Source organism: Oncorhynchus masou, chromosome 27 (genome assembly GCF_036934945.1).
Source record: "Oncorhynchus masou masou isolate Uvic2021 chromosome 27, UVic_Omas_1.1, whole genome shotgun sequence".
In the NCBI taxonomy this organism is placed as follows: Eukaryota; Metazoa; Chordata; class Actinopteri; order Salmoniformes; family Salmonidae; genus Oncorhynchus; species Oncorhynchus masou.
The window spans coordinates 27,080,689-27,101,227 of NC_088238.1; the positions used below are offsets into that span (position 1 = coordinate 27,080,689).

The 20,539-nt window shown below is 45.3% G+C and overlaps 1 protein-coding gene across 1 annotated transcript in view; it reads left to right on the forward strand.

Annotated features, from left to right (window-relative positions):
* Window positions 1–2,953: 2,953 nt before the first annotated feature.
* The window catches only part of LOC135515932 (filamin-C-like), a 96,861-nt gene continuing 79,275 nt past the window's right edge, over window positions 2,954–20,539 (forward strand). Inside the window, exon 1 of the mRNA XM_064939809.1 lies at window positions 2,954–3,866. Coding sequence (XP_064795881.1) covers window positions 3,458–3,866 — 409 coding nt within the window. The 5' untranslated portion in view covers window positions 2,954–3,457. The remainder of the gene's footprint in view (window positions 3,867–20,539) is intronic.

Here is a 20,539-nt window from a genome sequence, read left to right on the forward strand (position 1 = left end):
AACTCTCCTCATTGAGGGTAAAGGAGTCAACACTGACCATTACAACTGCATTTCTGAATCATACAGAGCATCCTGGTCCCAGTAGGCAACGCTGTCCATTGGCATTCAGAGTTGTGGCACGCATAATTATGATGAAATTATACTATTGGAAAGCACAAAAAGTTGCATGCTGCCAGATACATGTCTAACTTGTGTATTTTGTTTTTGTAAATACTGAAGATCTGACTGATAACCAAGAGGTGTCATATCAAGGTGGAATGTTGGATGAAGAATCATACTCATCACATTCATTGTTACTCTAGACCTCTGATGCAACCATTCTAGCACTGCTAATTTATCGGTTGCCAAAACAAGATTTACATGGGAAGATCCAGTGACGACATCATAAATTAATTCCTGTGATATTCTAGAATTTTGACCATGTATATAGACGTGTGTTACAATGACTCCTGACAAATCCTCTTCTTCTCTAGCTATAATCACCAAACTGGGCAAGAAAGCTAAGGCTTTTTAAATGTTCAAAAGTCAAATTTGTCTGTAAAATAACTCATGCGTAAATGTAATGTGATTCAATAACGGAAAAAATACATGTTTCTTTGTCTCCTGTTCAACACTTGACTTACAAATCTGTCTTCCTTTGAAAACAGAAAACATTCCACTTCGGTCAGGATGGCTGCCCTCCGTTGTCTACATTGTGAAGAAGACATTCTGGGTGTCTGAAGTGTCTGCACCAAGGGCCCAGCCTATCAAAGACTGCCTAGAGCTGAAGGACATCCAGTCTTATCTGGTGCTGGATGTGTGGGAGCCTAACATGGAGTCCCTTCAGAAGGGCAGTGTCCCTCTTGCTGCCTCCAGCCAACCTGGCCACAGCCAGAGCTGAAGAAGGGAGAGTCACCCTAACCTCTACTGCTACTCCAGGCCCAGCCATGGTGAGAGGCATAGGGGGAGAGAGGTGATGTGGCTTGGCTTCTCTGACGAGAGAAACAGTCACCAGAGCCATGACTTACTGCCAGTGCAGCATGAAGAGCTCCAGAGAGAACCAGCAGGACCTCTTCTCCCAGCTGTCCAAGTCCCGTAAGAGGAGCAGGGAGGGTGGGGAGGACCCTCAGGCCAACCCAGACTCCAAGAATAGCAGAGCTGAGCACCCCACCCACAGCATTGTGTGCACAAGGTACTAAAATGACAGACTTTTTGATTCATGAAATGTTATGCAAGTTTTTGTTTTTCACATTTGCTGTGTTTTGGAATGAGTTTGAGTATTTTTGGTAAGAAATTTTATAAATGTCTTACCTGTTATTTAACTCTTGAGTGTCTGTGTGTGGTAACTGCCAAAATAAAGGAAACATCAACATAAAGCATCTTCATAGGGCTTTGGGCTACCACGAGGCACCAGAACATCTTCAAAGTGCCTTGGCATCGATTCTACAAGTGTCTGAAACTCTATTGGCTGTAATACCCTTCTTCCACGAGAAATTCCATAATTTGGTGTTTTGTTGATGGTGGTGGAAACTGCTCTCTCAGGCACCGCTCCAGATTCTCTCCAATAACTGTTCCATTGGAATGAGATCTGGTGACTATGACACACACACACACAACACACACACACGCGCACACATGCACACACGCACACACGCACACACGCACACACGCACACACGCACACACACACACACACACACACACATTTTAAACCCATGCTTCTTTGAGACCCCTCTTTCAAAGTCACTGAGATCTATTCTTCCAGCCATTGTAGCCAAAATAATGGGCAACTAGGATTTTTTTATACATGACCCTAAGTATGATGGGATGTTAATTGCTTAATCAATCAATCAATCAATCAAATGTATTTATAAAGCCCTTTTTACATCAGCAGCTGCCACAAAGTGCTTGTACAGAAACCCAGCCTAAAACCCCAGAGAGCAAGCAATACAGACGTAGAAGCAAACTGGCTAGCAAAATCTCCCTAGAAAGGTAGGAACCTATGAAAAAACCTAGAGAGGAACCAGGCTCTGAGGGGTGGCCAGAATACTTAACCCCTGACTGTTCTTCAAGATGTTCAAACACTCATAGATGACCAGGAGAGTCAAATAATAATGAGCTCAGTGGTTATAGAGGGTGCCACAAGTCACCACCTCAGGAGTAACTTTCATTTGGCTTAATTAATTCAGGATGAAAGACCCTCTCTAACGTATGTATGGACCCTACATCATGGGTCAAAGGTCAACCGTGACCACATAGCTACCAGTGTCACTTCCAGGAAAAGACTCAGGCCGCATAGCATTTACATAGCTCACCACAGAGTCAGCCATGGGGTGGACAACACCAGACATGCAATCAAACACTGTTTTAACTTCACCCCATTTGGTTGTGTGTGTGTGTGCGAGCGAGCGAGAGAAAGAGCAAGTGAGTGAGAGAGAGAGCGAAAGAGTGAGAGACCAAAAGAACGAGAGAAAGAGAGCCGCTTTTGAAACCCGTGTCAACCCAAGAATCCTGTATGATCTTCCTTTTGTTAATTAAGCTTCAAAAGGTTATCTTATTAATAAGTTAGCTTGTCATGTGAGTTTATTTATTATGTTGACAAATATATATGTTTATAAACACAATTCTGCGTCAGTGGACATATGAGTGACATCAAGAATAACCCTGGCTGGTAAAGGTTGGATCTGTTGAAGACGCTGGCATCATTTTTCCCTTCATAGTCCAATTGTTATTAAAGGCCCAGTAGGCCCTGGTCACCGTTCACTTTTACAACAACCTCAAAGCTCCGTCCCCCTCGCCCAATTTGGAGAGCCTAAAAATAAGGAGAAGTGTCACAACTGTTATGGCGCCCCAGGGCCAATCGTTGACCCCCTTCTCTTAAGTTACCCAATGGTGTTGCATCTCGCTATCTTCGTCTGATTAGATAATACCCATCCTGCAGTTGTATATGGTCATGACGGGGGCATTCCAGGGAGTCGAGGGGCCTGACGCGAGCTTCAGGGGTGCCGAGCTTTTTAAAAACCTGTCCTGCCGAGAGCTTCATTTAGCTACTCAAGTGTAACGGACATCACCAAGCAGGCTGCCGCCGCCGACTTCGTAGGGCTACTAGCGGTCCTGTCCACAGACAACGCCTTCATCTTTCTACAGTCTATTCTTCTTCCGTGCCAAGGTATCTATTAGGATGCAGCTACCACTTTTTTCACAATTCTGATCAATTTAAAGCCAGGAGACCGTCCACATTGGAAACGATAAACGGATTATTTAATTAATCCCATTGACAGACTGCTTGGTTTGACAAGCTCCACTCCCATCACAAGTACAAACGAAAATCTCGTTTACTCTTGCTTTCATATTTTTCCTAGTTTTACAACTTTTTTCACGGCCAATGCGCAAGCTTGGCACTGGCCCGCAATAAACAGTTTTTTCTTTCTTTCCACGCTCCCTTGCGTGCCGTAACGTTCACACACTGGCCCCACTGAATGTGGTATAAAAAGGGCACGGAAACCGACAACATGATGAGCAATAATACGTACTACGAGCAGCAGCAGCCGCCGCAGTACTACAAGAGTACAGACAACGGGGACGACGAGGAAGAGATGCCGGCTACGGAGAAGGACCTCGCTGAGGATGCGCCCTGGAAGAAAATACAACAGAACACCTTCACCAGGTGGTGCAACGAGCACCTCAAGTGCCTCAACAAGCGGATCAACGACCTACAGAAAGACCTGACCGACGGGCTCAAGCTCATCGGTCTTCTGGAGGTTTTGAGCCAGAAGAAAATGTACAGAAAGTACCACGCCAGACCTAACTTCAGACAAATGAAACTGGAAAATGTGTCCGTTGCGCTGGAATTCTTGGAGAGAGAACACATAAAGCTGGTATCGATAGGTAAGTGGTGTTTGTATTTAGGACCGATATAGCGCAATGGTTGGGTTTCTCGGAACATGTTGAAAGTTGATGCTTTGTCCACTCTGTCTGGGATAGCCACTTTTGGGGGTGCCGTTACTGTTTAGAGGGCGTATTTGAGTCAGGGGAATGAGTCTGAGATTGATTTATCCTCAAAATGAATTAAACACATTTTGATTTTATAGAAAAGTAATGCGCAATGCAGCTTTTTATTTATTAGAGTAAAACGTATTCATAGTTGTGTTGTTGATTGTTCCATGATTATATTGTTCAGAGTTGTGTTTTCACTGTATATACTTCTCCATAACTGTTGTTGCATGCGTTATAAACAGTGCATAACTGAAATGCACTGTACTTTTTGACGCAAATTACGCACGTCGTCGATATGTACTTCTGTGCGTAAGAGTGACCAGACCACGGCGCGATGTGTTCAGGATGCGCCAAACAAGAAATGTCCCCTTTCTGACTGCCCGACAAAGACTGCTTTCAACTGGATCCGGGAAACAAGAGATTCTGGATTCGGTGCATGTCTTTGGATCCCTGTGTGTTATTACTGTGTAACTCATGCATGGTCCCATTAGAAACGATACTGCCAATTGAGAGTCATTACAATCTCAGGTTTAACCAACTTGACTGCTGTCATTTGTTGTTCATGAAATGAAATACTGAATGAGTCATTTGAAGCGTTCTCATCAAATGGATAGTCTCCAGTTTGGATTAGGCAATGTCTTTATAGTTGCTTCTGAATGATGTAGTGATTTGTCATCTCTATCTCATGTGTTCAAGTATGTGGAGTAAAGATGAATAAGTAACAAGTAGTCGACAAAGCATTTGTATATACACTGAGTGCACAAAACATTAGGAACACCTGCTCTTTCCATGACATAGACTAACCAGGTGAATCCAGGTGTAAGTTATGATCCCTTATTGATGTCACCTGTTAAATCCACTTCAATAAGTGTATATGAAGCGGAGGAGGCAGGTTAAAGAAGGATTTTTAAGCCTTGGGACAATTGAGACATGGATTGTGTATGTGTGCCATTCAGAGGGTGAATGGGCAGAGACAACATATTTAAGTGCCTTTGAACAGGGTATGGTAGTAGTTGCCAGGCACATCAGTTTGAGTGTGTCAAGAACTGCATTGCTGCTGGGATTTTCACGCTCAACAGTTTCTCGTGTGTATCAAAAATGGTCCACCACCCAAAGGACATCCAGTCAATTTGACACAACTGTGGGAAGTATTGGAGTCAACAGATGGCAGCATCCCTGTGGAACGCTTTCAACACCTTGTAGAGTTCATCTCCCCGCCTTTTGCCCTCAGAACAGCCTGATTTTGTCTGGGCATGAACTCTACAAGGTGTCGAAAGCGTTCCACAGGACTGCTGACCCATGTTGACTCCAATGTTTCCCACAGTTGGCTGAATGTTCTTTGGGTGGTGGACCATTCTTGATACACACAAGAGACTGTTGAGACTGTTGAAAAACCCAGCAGTGTTTTACCACCGTACCCCGTTCAAAAGACATAAATATGTTGTCTTTCCCATTCACCCTCTGAATGGCACACACCCAATCCATGTCTCAATGGTTTCAAGGCTTACAAATCCTTCTTTAAACTGTGTCTTCCTGTTCATCTACACTCATTGAAGTGGATTTAACAGATGTCATGAGTAAGGGATCATAGCTTTCTCCTGGATTCATCTGGTCAGTCTATGTCATGGAAAGAGCAGGTGCTCTTAATGTTTTGTAATGTAATGTTTTAGAACCAGAGGCTCCAGATTGTAGGATATGTTCTTGGAGAACCAATAACAACATCAGAGAGGCAGGGGCTCAGCCCTATGTCCCTAATTGGATCTAATGTGGATTCTGATGATGATGATTTTATTTTTTTATTAGGATCCCCATTACTTGTTGCAAAAGCAGCAGCTACTCTTCCTGGGATCCACACAAAACATGAAACATGAAACATGACATAATACAGAACGTCGATAGACAAGAACAGTTCATGGACAGAACTACATACATAAAAGGCACACGTAGCCTACATATCAATGCATACAAACAAACTAACTAGGTCAAATAGGGGAGAGGCGTTGTGTCGTGAGGTGTTGCTTTATCTGTTTTTTGAAACCAGGTTTGCTGTTTATTTGAGCAATATGAGATGGAAGGAAGTTCCATGCAATAAGGGCTCTATATAATACTGTACGCTTTCTTGAATTAATTCTGGATTTGGGGACTATGGAAAGACCCCTGGTGGCATATGATTATGAGGATGATGATGATGATGCAGCACCCAGCAGGACAGACAGTAGTGTATTGTTAAGACTGGCCCTGTAGAGGGCTCCTCTGTTGCTGAACCTTATAACAGTGATTTATGAATGCACCTTGTTGCTCAGAGAATGTGGTTCTAAGGAAAACATATTGTTTTAACCTTAATTTAACTAGATAAGTCAGTTAATTAAGAACAAATTTTTATTTTCAATGATGGCCTAGGAACAGTGGGTTAACTGCCTTGTTTAGGGGCAGAACAACAGATTTCTACCTTGTTGGCTCGGGGATTCGCTCTACGCTCTAACCACTAGGCTACCTGCCGCCCCAAAATGATCATTGGCTGAGCGTTCTGCCTTAAAACTAATCAATGCTATAATATTTATTCTCAGAATCTAAAACAGGTTCATGAGAAAAGGCGGCACACCAAAGCATCCTTGTTGTCAACATCTGTTGTGCTGATGTGTTGTGGCTGTGTTGGTCGACTCTTGATAAGAGCATGGCAACAGCCATCAGTGGTACAGACCCCAGTTCCCACTCTGGCCTTTGTTGTTTTCTTCATCTTACACGTTGTTTACTTTCTGTCACATACATTGCCATCAGAAAGTATTCACACCCCTTGACTTTTCAAACATTTAGTTTTGTTACAAAATCGGATTCAAATTGATTTAATTTGTAAGTCGCTCTGGATAAGAGCGTCTGCTAAATGACTTAAATGTAAATGTAAAATTATCCTTTTTTTGGGGGTCAAGGATCCACACAAGATATATTACTGTTACATTTTTTCATGTATTATAAACTATCAAAATAAAGAAAGTCACACACTCCATGTGTAATGGCCCAGCAATTTAATGGGTATTTACCAACATTTTGGCATCATTGTGCCTTCCTCTGTGTCATGAATGAAATAAAATATCATCGATTTTTTTCTTCCTCTTTGACCAAACTCTATGATATTTATTTTTATTTATGAAAAATAAAACAGAAATTTAATAGATACATATTCATCCCCCTAAGTCAATAGATGTTAGAATCACCTTTAGCAGAGACTACAGCTGTGACTGTTTTTGTGTAAGTCTCTAAGAGCATACCTGGATTGTACAATATTTGCCCATTATTCTCAAAAACATTATTCAAGCTCTGTCAAGTTGGTTTTTGATCATTGCTAGACAGCTATTTTCAAGTATTGTCATAGATTTTCAAGGCGATTTAAGTCAGAACTATAACTAGGCCACTCAGGAACATTCAATGTCATCTTGGTAAGAAACTCCAGCGTATATTTGGCCTTATATTTTATGTTATTTTCCAGCTGAAAGGAGACTATGTCTCCCACTGTCTGTTGGAAAGCAGACTGAGCCAGGTTTTCCTCTCAGATTTTGCCTGTGCTTAGCTCTATTCCAATGCTTTTTATCCTAAAAAACTCCCTAGTCCTTGCCGATGACAAGCATACCCATAACATGATGCATCCGCCACCATGCTTGAAGAGTGGTACTCAGTTATGTGTTGTGTTGGATTTGCCCCAAACATAACGCTTTGTATTCAGTACAAAAAGTAAATTTCTTTGCCAATTTTTTTTGCATTATTACTTTAGCGCCTTATTGCAAACAGGATGCATATTTTGGAATATTTGTATTCTGTAAATGCTTTATTCTTTTCACTCTGTCATTTGTTAGTATTGTGGAGTAACTACAATGTTGTTGATTCATCCTCAGGACAAACTGAAATTGGGTCAGCTTTGAGGGGCTATCGGGTCCAATATCTGTTAGGGCTACCCAGGATGCTGTGTGATAAAGGGGAAATGGGTCAACAAGCAGACAGAGTCATTGGGAAGGGTCGGACCAGGGTGGCTGAGTGACATTGGTGAAAAGAGTGATCCTTTCAGAAGGGCACCTGCCATGGCTCTCTCTCTCTCAGTGGGGGGTGGAGGGGAGTGTTGGGTAACAGAAGAGCTGGAGAACACACACACTCACACACTCATTCACTCTGTCTTACTCCTTCACACACATGATACACACACACTCATGGATGCCAGCAGGCAGGGAAGGAAGACGAGAGGGTGTGTGACTTGGAGATTTGGAAATCAGTGTGTGTCACAGAGTGTGTGACATGGAGAGTTGGAAGTCATGTAAGTACGGGAAAGGTTACTGCCACAGGAAATTCAGACTGATATCCCCTCCCCCTGGTTCTGGTGGTTTGGCCTTCCGGCTCTCTGGTTGTCTGGTAGTCTGGTTGTCTGGAGGGGCAGTGAGGGGCCATCCTGGCCCAGGTCAGCTTCACTCATTTGGGGAAGGGGGCAGCTGATTGATGAGCAGACAGCTGGGCTCTGGGGCGCTGGGCTTCCTCCACTAACAGGCGCCTAAAATAGACCCACATACAGCCCCAGAGTGGCATGGGGAGAGGGGGCGGGGGAGAGGACTGTGAAAGAGGGGTTAGTTAAAAGAGAGGAGGCAGAGAAGTGGGGAGAATTAGAGGGGTTAGGAGAGAGGTTGTCGAGAGAGGAGAGGGAAATTATGAGGGTATGACGGGGCGAGGAAAAGATGACTGAGACCTCTGGCACTGAGGGGGGTTTTAGGTGGGGGTCCTGAAGAGTTGCGTATCCCTTTTCCCGGCACTAAGACACAGTAGTATATGCCATTATGACTCAAACAGACCATCCGTTATGACATTATGACTCAAAAAGACCATCCGTTATGACATTATGACTCAAACAGACCATCCGTTATGACATTATGACTCAAAAAGACCATCCGTTATGACATTATGACTCAAACAGACCATCCGTTATGACATTATGACTCAAACAGACCATCCGTTATGACATTATGACTCAAAAAGACCATCTGTTATGACATTATGACTCAAACAGACCATCCGTTATGACATTATGACTCAAACAGACCATCCGTTATGACATTATGACTCAAACAGACCATCCGTTATGACATTATGACTCAAACAGACCATCCGTTATGACATTATGACTCAAAAAGACCATCCGTTATGACATTATGACTCAAACAGACCATCCGTTATGACATTATGACTCAAACAGACCATCCGTTATGACATTATGACTCAAACAGACCATCCGTTATGACATTATGACTCAAACAGACCATCCGTTATGACATTATGACTCAAACAGACCATCCGTTATGACATTATGACTCAAACAGACCATCCGTTATGACATTATGACTCAAACAGACCATCCGTTATGACATTATGACTCAAACAGACCATCCGTTATGACATTATGACTCAAACAGACCATCCTTATGACATTATGACTCAAACAGACCATCCGTTATGACATTATGACTCAAACAGACCATCCGTTATGACATTATGACTCAAACAGACCATCCGTTATGACATTATGACTCAAACAGACCATCCGTTATGACATTATGACTCAAACAGACCATCCGTTATGACATTATGACTCAAACAGACCATCCGTTATGACATTATGACTCAAACAGACCATCCGTTATGACATTATGACTCAAACAGACCATCCTTATGACTTTATGACTCAAACAGACCATCCGTTATGACATTATGACTCAAACAGACCATCCTTATGACATTAGATGGACCTCCGCTTACTCATAAAGTTAGAACTTACTCTGCTCTTTGGTGAATGAGCACATCTCTCTCTATCTATCTCTCTCTCTCTTTTTTTCTCTCTCTCTCTCTCTCTCTCTCTCTCTCTCTCTCTCTCTCTCTCTCTCTCATTCCCTCTCTCTGACTCAGTCCTGATGAGAGAAAAAGAGAAGTTGAGCCGGGCCCTCTGATTGGTTGGTCGTTTTATTTGACTGCGGTATGATTGACCCCACATTGTAGTTGTGAATTTAACAGGGGGGAAGTTGTGGTATCTCCAGTAGTAGCTGTGTGTATGTGTGTATGTGTTTCCTGTATCACTATCCAAGGCTAAATACTGTGGTTCTGTAATGGGTCTCTGACATGACTGTGCAATATGGTGGGGAGCAATGACAGAGAGAGAAAAGGGGAAGAGAGCAGTATGGAGAGAGTACGAGGGAGAGAGCAGCAAGGAGAGAGAGCAAGGGAGAGGGCAGTATGGAGAGAGAGCAAGAGAGGGCAGTATGGAGAGAGAGCAAGGGAGAGAGCAGTATGGAGAGAGAACGAGGGAGAGCAGTATGGAGAGAGAACGAGGGAGAGAGCAGTATGGAGAGAGAGCAAGGGAGAGGGCAGTATGGAGAGAGAGCAAGGGAGAGAGCAGTATGGAGAGAGAACAAGGGAGAGAGCAGTATGGAGAGAGAACAAGGGAGAGAGCAGTATGGAGAGAGAGCAAGGGAGAGGGCAGTATGGAGAGAGAGCAAGGGAGAGAGCAGTATGGAGAGAGAGCAAGGGAGAGGGCAGTATGGAGAGAGAGCAAGGGAGAGAGCAATATGGAGAGAGCGAGAGAAAACGAGAGCGGGAGAGAGTGCAGGGAGAGGATGGGGTAGAAAGAGAGGGGGATAGAAGCTGGATGATAGAGGGAGCGAGAGAGCAGTATGGAGAGGGCGAGAGAGAGGGTGGTGGTGGTGACACGTTCTTACGTTGATGGTCTCACTCCTTCAGCAAGTCTCTGGTGTGTGTGATAAAAATGTAACCTTACCCCCAATGTTACCCCAACACTCTGAGAGGTTCCAAGTTACCTCCTGGTCTCCTGGTGTTAGACAGTGTTCAGGCTCTGTGGTAGTAGACCCTATGGGGTAGTAAAAGTATTAACTGTTGTAGATCCTTGTAGATCCTTGCAGATCCTTCATTGCTATCTTACTTTACTGGAGCTGAGGGAAATGAGTGAGACCACTTTCTCTCTTTCCTCATCTTTCTTTTTGTCTCTCCTCTCTCTTCGTCTCTGTCTCTGTCTCTTCATCTCAGCCGCTCTCTCTCTTTCTCTCTCTCTTTCTCCCTCTCTCTCGCCCTTTCCATTACCTTCTCTCTCTCGCTCTCTCACTCTCTTCCTCTCTCCCTGTCTTCCTCACCCTCTCTCTCTCGCCCGACAACAGTATCTCTAATTGTTAGCATGTGTCAGAGGCAGTCAGCTCAGAAGAATGTCCGAGCAGGGCCAGAACCCCCCCCCCCAATCACCCCCTACCCTACATCCCACACCCCCTACCTTTCTAGCAGCCACCAAGGATAAGCAACTCTGGCTAGCCAAGAGAGGAGAATAACTCTGATTGCACCACCACCTCCACCAGCCCCATCACCTCCTCCCCAAAACACCTTACCCCCTGTTAATATCTTTCTTTATAAAGGAAGTCCTCTATGTTGGATTGATATTGTTTCTCCCCCCACAGACTTCCAGCCATTTCTCTTGTGTCGTGTACAACATTTAGATACAGAGGACTTAGGAAAAGGTCCAGCTTTTCAACAGCCAGTTGAATATGTCGCCTCATTGTTAGAGGGCCATGTGTTTAGTGTTGCAGTCTGGGTAGAGGGAATTGAATGGGCTATATGGAAGATCTATTAATGGGGTGGAAGCACATCAAATCAAATGACAACATCAGTCTCACACTGAGAACCCCTGAAATGATATTGGTGTAATAATAATTTTGCTCTGTTATATAGTATTCTGTCTAAAACAATATACAGTGCCTTGCAAAAGTATTCGGCCCCCTTGAACTTTGCAACCTTTTGCCACATTTCAGGCTTCAAACATAAAGATATAAAACTGTATTTTTTGTGAAGAATCAACAACAAGTGGGAAACAATCATGAAGTGGAACGACATTTATTGGATATTTCAAACTTTTTTAACAAATCAAAAACTGAAAAATTGGTTCCTGGTTCTAAAGAAATTTAGAACCAGGAACAGATATAGCCCTTGGTTCTCCCCAGACCTGACTGCCCTTGACCAACACAAAAACATCCTATGGCGTTCTGCATTAGCATCGAACAGCCCCCGTGATATGCAGCTGTTCAGGGAAGCTAGAAACCATTATACACAGGCAGTTAGAAAAGCCAAGACTAGCTTTTCCAAGCAGAAATTTGCTTCCTGCAACACTAACTCAAAAAAGTTCTGGGACACTGTAAAGACACTGTCTCTGCTATGCAATCTGGTTTCAGAGCTGGTCATGGGTGCACTTCAGCCACACTCAAGGTCCTAAACGATATCTTAACCGCCATCGATAAGAAACATTACTGTGCAGCCGTATTCATTGATCTGGCCAAGGCTTTCGACTCTGTCAATCACCACATCCTCATCGGCAGACTCGACAGCCTTGGTTTCTCAAATGATTGCCTCGCCTTTTTCACCAACTACTTCTCTGATAGAGTTCAGTGTTTCAAATCGGAGGGTCTGCTGTCCGGACCTCTGGCAGTCTCTATGGGGGTGCCACAGGGTTCAATTCTTGGACCGACTCTCTTCTCTCTATACATCAATGAGGTCGCTCTTGCTGCTGGTGAGTCTCTGATCCACCTCTATGCAGACGACACCATTCTGTATACTTCTGGCCCTTCTTTGGACACTGTATTAACAACCCTCCATGCAAGATTCAATGCCATACAACTCTCCTTCCGTGGCCTCCAATTGCTCTTAAATACAAGTAAAACTGCCGGCCTGTCGGCCTGTCCAACATCACTACTCTGGATGGCTCTGACTTAGAATACGTGGACAACTACAAATACTTAGGTGTCTGGTTAGACTGTAAACTCTCCTTCCAGACCCATATCAAACATCTCCAATCCAAAGTTAAATCTAGAATTGGCTTCCTATTTCGCAACAAAGCATCCTTCACTCATGCTGCCAAACATACCCTTGTAAAACTGACCATCCTACCAATCCTCGACTTCGGCGATGTCATTTACAAAATAGCCTCCAATACCCTACTCAACAAATTGGATGCAGTCTATCACAGTGCAATCCGTTTTGTCACCAATGCCCCATATACTACCCACCATTGCGACCTGTACGCGCTCGTTGGCTGGCCCTCGCTTCATACTCGTCGCCAAACCCACTGGCTCCATGTCATCTACAAGACCCTGCAAGGTAAAGTCCCCCCTTATCTCAGCTCGCTGGTCACCATAGCATCTCCCACCTGTAGCACACGCTCCAGCAGGTATATCTCTCTCGTCATCCCCAAAGCCAATTCTTTCTTTGGCCGCCTCTCCTTCCAGTTCTCTGCTGCCAATGACTGGAACGAACTACAAAAATCTCTGAAACTGGAAACACTTATCTCCCTCACTAGCTTTAAGCACCAACTGTCAGAGCAGCTCACAGATTACTGCACCTGTACATAGCTCACTCTATAATTTAGCCCAAACAACTACCTCTTTCCCTAGTGTATTTAATTAATTTATTTATTTTGCTCCTTTGCACCCCATTATTTTTATTTCTACTTTGCACATTCTTCCACTGCAAATCTAGCATTCCAGTGTTTTACTTGCTATATTGTATTTACTTTGCCACCATGGCCTTTTTTTGCCTTTACCTCCCTTATCTCACCTCATTTGCTCACATCGTACATAAACTTGTTTCTACTGTATTATTGACTGTATGTTTGTTTTACTCCATGTGTAACTCTGTGTTGTTGTATGTGTCGAACTGCTTTGCTTTATCTTGGCCAGGTCGCAATTGTAAATGAGAACTTGTTTTCAACTTGCCTACCTGGTTATATAAAGGTGAAATAAGTAAATAAATAAATCATGGCAAGTGAACATTTTGAACGACGGACTGGGTCACGTCCATAGTTTTAGAGCAAAAAGACTTAACGATTGGGCCACGTATCTAGCAACCGGACCGATTGAACGAACGACCAGCCTGCTTGGGTATCAACCCTTGATTTGTGTCTGGACTATATCTCGTGGAGGGTGAAATACAGTAGTGTGAATAAATTAATCAAAATAACGTTTTTAATTCAAATATGTCAATCATTATTTGAAAATGTTGGAATCTCATTGTATAAAAGGGATAATGCCCTTGAAGCCGTTGTTGTTAGGTCCAAGACGAAAGGCCTAACAGCACCCGTGCCAAAATCCTTCAAACACCAGCTTCTCGGGCATCACTTAAGTAGAATTCATCCATTGTCTCCTCTTCATTCTCAGTGGCACAGATGGTCAGTTTGCCTGCCTGCCTGCCTGCCCTCTCTCTCTCTTTCTCTCTCTCTCTCTCTCTCTCTCTCTCTCTCTCTCTCTCTCTCTCTCTCTCTCTCTCTCTCTCTTTCTCTCTTTCACCCCTCTCTCCTCTCTCCATCTCAGTGGTCTGCGTGAGTCGTGAAGTGTGAGGAGGAGCATAGTGAGAGGAAGAAGTCCGTCCACAAGTTAAATTTTCCAAAAGGCACTGCTTGTAAAAGTTTTAGCACGGCACCACAGCCAGGGTCAAACGAGGACCACAGAGCAGTTTCCACTGGAGAGAGAGAGGGAGAGATTAAGAGCGGAGTGAAAGATAAAGTAGAGAGGAGACACAGAGATATGGACAGGAAGAGAAGAGTGGAAACAGGGGATAGGGTGAGTGGAAGAGTGAAGAGATGGACAGGTAGAGAAGAGTGGAAACAGGGGATTTTCCAGGTAAGGCACTGCTTGGGCGAGTAAAAGAGTGAAGAGATGGACAGGTAGAGCCAGGGTCAAAGAGAAACAGGGGATAGCAGTTGAAGAGATGGACAGGTAGAGAAGAGTGGAAACAGGGATAGGGTGAGGGAAGAGAAGAGATGGACAGGTAGAGAAGAGGAAACAGGGGATAGAAAGATAAAGTGGGCAGAAGAGTGAACAGAGATGGGACAGGAAGAGAAGAGTGGAAACAGGGGATAGGGTGAGTGGAAGAGTGAAGAGATGGACAGGTAGAGAAGAGTGGAAACAGGGGATAGGGCGAGTGGAAGAGTGAAGAGATGGACAGGTAGAGAAGAGTGGAAACAGGGGATAGGGCGAGTGGAAGAGTGAAGAGATGGACAGGTAGAGAAGAGTGGAAACAGGGGATAGGGCAGAGGGTGGAAGAGTGGAGATGGGCAGGTAGAGAAGAGTGGAAACAGGGGATAGGGCGAGAGAGAAGAGATGGGGGATAGGTAGAGAAAGAGATGGAAACAGGGGATAGGGTGAGTGGAAGAGTGAAGAGATGGACAGGTAGAGAAGAGTGGAAACAGGGGATAGGGTGAGTGGAAGAGAGATGGGCAAGAGATGGACAGGTAGAGAAGAAGAGTGAAGAATGGACAGGGATAGGGGATAGGGAAGAGTGAAGAGATGGACAGGTAGAGAAGAGTGGAAACAGGGGATAGGGAAGAGATGGAAGAGTGAAGAGATGGGCAGGGAAGAGTGAAGAGATGGACAGGTAGAGAAGAGTGGAAACAGGGGATAGGGTGAGTGGAAGAGTGAAGAGATGGTCAGGGAGAGAGACTGGTTAAACATAATGTGTTATTCCAGAGACTGACATTTCTAACAGACAGACCTACCAGACAGTAGACATTCCTTTGAGTCCAGCCAAGAGAGCCAAAATCACAAGGTTGTTTGGGATGAGATATTTTGAACCCGTGTCATTACGTGTTTATTATGACTAGCCACAAAGTTTTTTCACTGATGACGAGCGGGATTAATCCAAGGGGTCCTGATGATGGTGATGTTAAATGTCAGGCAGTGACACAGCCACCTGCTTCCTGTGAGGATGTTTAGGTATATGAGTTTCCAGTACATCACTTTGTTTGTTACTCTGTCCACATAGACTTGGCACCATAAACATAGATAACGGTCCGTGTCCATAGCAACAAAACGTTTCCAAACCACATTTCCACAAGTTCTATGTTTAAGACAGATGTGATGACCTAATCGTTGCGAGTGGAAACAGGTTATCAGGATTAAGCCATCTGGACCACAGGATTACACAGTGGGGGATATAATATGGAGGGAAGAATAACGGATGAGAAAGAGAGAGGGGGGGGGGGGGCTCTGGAGTTGAGAATGGAGTACGGGTTGGGCTGGGATCTGACCTCTCCCTTCAACACACCCAGGAGCCACCTAACATCCAGTGCTGTGGTGCCTGGCAAAGGTAGGTTATCTAAATGTATGTGTGTTTGTGTATGCTTCTGTGTGTTTGTGTGTGCTCGTGTGTATGTGGGGGGTTTGTGCGTAGACTGAGTCACTCACATCTGGAGTGTCAGAACAGAGAGCAGTCGCTTCTATAACCTAATTGGTCAAAGTGAGAGAGACAGAAAAACAGAGAGGTAGAGTTGCTTCGAAAGGTTCCATTGTGCCCTGTTTCAGTGGCGTCAACATTAAGGTCCCCTCTCAATGTCTGTCATGCTGTTAAAATAGCCCAGCATTACACACAGTATAATATAACCTAGCGTATGTGGAGTGCCCTCCATGCTAAATAAACAACCTGTTGTAGTCTATGCACACACTTCTTAGAACCATGAGAAATCGGCAAGTGCATTCTGGGGCAGTTGGTGTCAGGCACAACTGCTACTTGCAGCCCAACAATCTGACCCCTTAATCCATTTCACCCAAGTCTGCTCCCTACAGAGTTGCTAGGTCTGACCCTAACTCTACTTCCCTCTGCTCCCTACAGGGTTACTAGGTCTGACCCTAACTCTACTTCCCTCTGCTCCCTACAGGGTTGCTAGGTCTGACCCTAACTCTACTTCCCTCTGCTCCCTACAGGGTTGCTAGGTCTGACCCTAACTCTCTACAGGGTTGCTAGGTCTGACCCTAACTGCTCCCTACAGGGTTGCTAGGTCTGACCCTAACTCTACTTCCTCTGCTCCCTACAGGGTCTGACCCTAACTCTACTTCCCTCTGCTCCCTACAGGGTTGCTAGGTCTGACCCTAACTCTACTTCCCTCTGCTCCCTACAGGGTTACTAGGTCTGACCCTAACTCTACTTCCCTCTGCTCCCTACAGGGTTACTAGGTCTGACCCTAACTCTACTTCCCTCTGCACCCCAAGGTGTTGCCTGATCTAAGCCCTTATTCATCTTCACTCTCCTCCTGGTCCCTATGGCGTTGCCAGATTGGACATTTTGTTTATCCAGGCGCAGGCCTCTCTCCTCACCTCCCACAGAACAGGGTAGGTTCCATTGGGGTGCTGTGAGTTCAGAGCAGGGGAAATAACAAGATGGAGGGGGAAAATGACTGATAACATGTTTAGGATATTTAGGATATACAAATTGGGGATTTGAAGGAATCTGGCACCCTGCCGAAGGCGCTGATGACGGTTCAAGGCAAGGGAAGGCTGGGGGAAGGGAGTGAGGGTGAGGCGAGGCAAGAGGAGTGATAGCAGGGGGTGGGGGAGGGCCCAGCTGTGTAGTGCCCAGATGTTTGGCCCTCAGCATGGCGGTAAAAATGAATAATTAACCCTTTGAAAACTCCCTCTGCCATTCATGAACTTCTTCCCTTATGGGTCATAAGACCACTGCCACTCCACACACCTCTTTACCTGGGACAGATCAGAAGTGAGAATGAGGAGAACAGCTTGAGTCTTTCTCCCTTATCATACCAGGGATGAATGTGTGTCTGAGTGACACTGTGTCTGAGTGACACACACACTGGGGAGTTCAAATTACATAGTTCTAACACCCACATCCTTGATCAATTAGATGTAGTTCCTTTTGAAGCAGCTAAAATGGCTGGCTGTTCATTCTATGGGTTAAGATAGGGTTTCTACCTGTCACTCTCTCCATCTATTTTTGGCTCATGTTTGCGTGTCTCACGCTGTGGGCCCTGGGATGTGTTCTTTGGTGAGTCTTTTTTCATGAATGACTGTTCTGGGTCTTCTAAGATGTGCTTGTGAATGGAGTTTAAGGCACGCTCTGTCATTCACAACATGCTTCATATGGTGAGTGTAATGGCTTATGAAAACGTCAGAGGAATTTACAAACACACACACACATGCACGCACACACTTACACATACCGTATGCAAGCATGCATGGATACACACACAAATACACCCCCCCCTCTCTCTCTCTCTCTCTCTCTCTCTCTCTCTCTCAAAGTGTCTTTGAACGAGGTATGTAGTAGGTTCCAAGCAAACCGGTTTGAGTGTGTCAAGAACGACAATGCTGCTGGGTATTTCATGCTCAACAGTTTCCTGTGTGTATCAAGAATGGTCTTCCACGCAACAACATCCAGCAAACTTGACACAACTGTGGAATGGATTAGTGTCAACATGGGCCAGCATCTCTGTGGAATGCTTTCGACACCTTGTAGAGTCCATGCCCCGACACCTTGTAGAGTCCATGCCCCGACTCCTTGTATAGTCCATGCCCTGACTCCTTGTATAGTCCATGCCCTGACTCCTTGTAGAGTCCATGCCCTGACTCCTTGTATAGTCCATGCCCTGACTCCTTGTATAGTCCATGCCCTGACACCTTGTATAGTCCATGCCCTGACACCTTGTATAGTCCATGCCCTGACACCTTGTATAGTCCATGCCCTGACTCCTTGTAGAGTCCATGCCCTGACTCCTTGTATAGTCCATGCCCTGACTCCTTGTATAGTCCATGCCCTGACACCTTGTATAGTCCATGCCCTGACACCTTGTAGAGTCCATGCCTTGACTCCTTGTATAGTCCATGCCCTGACTCCTTGTATAGTCCATGCCCTGACTCCTTGTATAGTCCATGCCCTGACACCTTGTATAGTCCATGCCCTGACACCTTGTAGAGTCCATGCCCTGACTCCTTGTATAGTCCATGCCCTGACTCCTTGTATAGTCCATGCCCTGACTCCTTGTATAGTCCATGCCCTGACTCCTTGTATAGTCTATGCCCTGACACCTTGTAGAGTCCATGCCCTGACTCCTTGTATAGTCCATGCCCTGACACCTTGTAGAGTCCATGCCCTGACACCTTGTATAGTCCATGCCCTGACTCCTTGTATAATCCATGCCCTGACTCCTTGTATAGTCTATGCACTGACACCTTGTAGAGTCCATGCCCTGACTCCTTGTATAGTCCATGCCCTGACACCTTGTAGAGTCCATGCCCTGACACCTTGTATAGTCCATGCCCTGACTCCTTGTATAGTCCATGCCCTGACTCCCATGCCCTAGAGTCCATGCCCTGACTCCTTGTATAGTCCCCTGACACCTTGCCATGCCCTGACACCTTGTATAGTCCATGCCCTGACACCTTGTATAGTCCATGCCCTGACACCTTGTATAGTCCATGCCCTGACTCCTTGTAGAGTCCATGCCCTGACTCCTTGTATAGTCCATGCCCTGACTCCTTGTATAGTCCATGCCCTGACACCTTGTATAGTCCATGCCCTGACACCTTGTAGAGTCCATGCCCTGACTCCTTGTATAGTCCATACCCTGACTCCTTGTATAGTCCATGCCCTGACTCCTTGTATAGTCCATGCCCTGACACCTTGTATAGTCCATGCCCTGACACCTTGTAGAGTCCATGCCCTGACTCCTTTATAGTCCATGCCCTGACTCCTTGTATAGTTCATGCCCTGACTCCTTGTATAGTCCATGCCCTGACTCCTTGTATAGTCCATGCCCTGACTCCTTGTATAGTCTATGCCCTGACACCTTGTATAGTCCATGCCCTGACACCTTGTATAGTCCATGCCCTGACACCTTATAGTCCATGCCCTGACACCTTGTCCATGCCCTGACTCCTTGTATAATCCATGCCCTGACTCCTTGTATAGTCTATGCCCTGACACCTTGTAGAGTCCATGCCCTGACTCCTTGTATAGTCCATGCCCTGACACCTTGTAGAGTCCATGCCCTGACACCTTGTATAGTCCATGCCCTGACACCTTGTATAGTCCATGCCCTGACACCTTGTAGAGTCCATGCCCTGACTCCTTGTATAGTCCATGCCCTGACTCCTTGTATAGTCCATGCCCTGACACCTTGTATAGTCCATGCCCTGACACCTTGTATAGTCCATGCCCTGACACCTTGTAGAGTCCATGCCCTGACTCCTTGTATAGTCCATGCCCTGACACCTTGTATAGTCCATGCCCTGACACCTTGTATAGTCCATGCCCTGACACCTTGTATAGTCCATGCCCTGACACCTTGTATAGTCCATGCCCTGACTCCTTGTATAGTCCATGCCCTGACTCCTTGTATAGTCCATGCCCTGACTCCTTGTATAGTCCATGCCCTGACTCCTTGTATAGTCCATGCCCTGACTCCTTGTATAGTCCATGCCCTGACTCCTTGTATAGTCCATGCCCTGACTCCTTGTATAGTCCATGCCCTGACTCCTTGCCCTGACTCCTTGTATAGTCCATGCCCTGACTCCTTGTATAGTCCATGCCCTGACACCTTGTAGAGTCCATGCCCTGACTCCTTGTATAGTCCATGCCCTGACACCTTGTATAGTCCATGCCCTGACACCTTGTATAGTCCATGCCCTGACTCCTTGTATAGTCCATGCCCTGACACCTTGTATAGTCCATGCCCTGACACCTTGTATAGTCCATGCCCTGACACC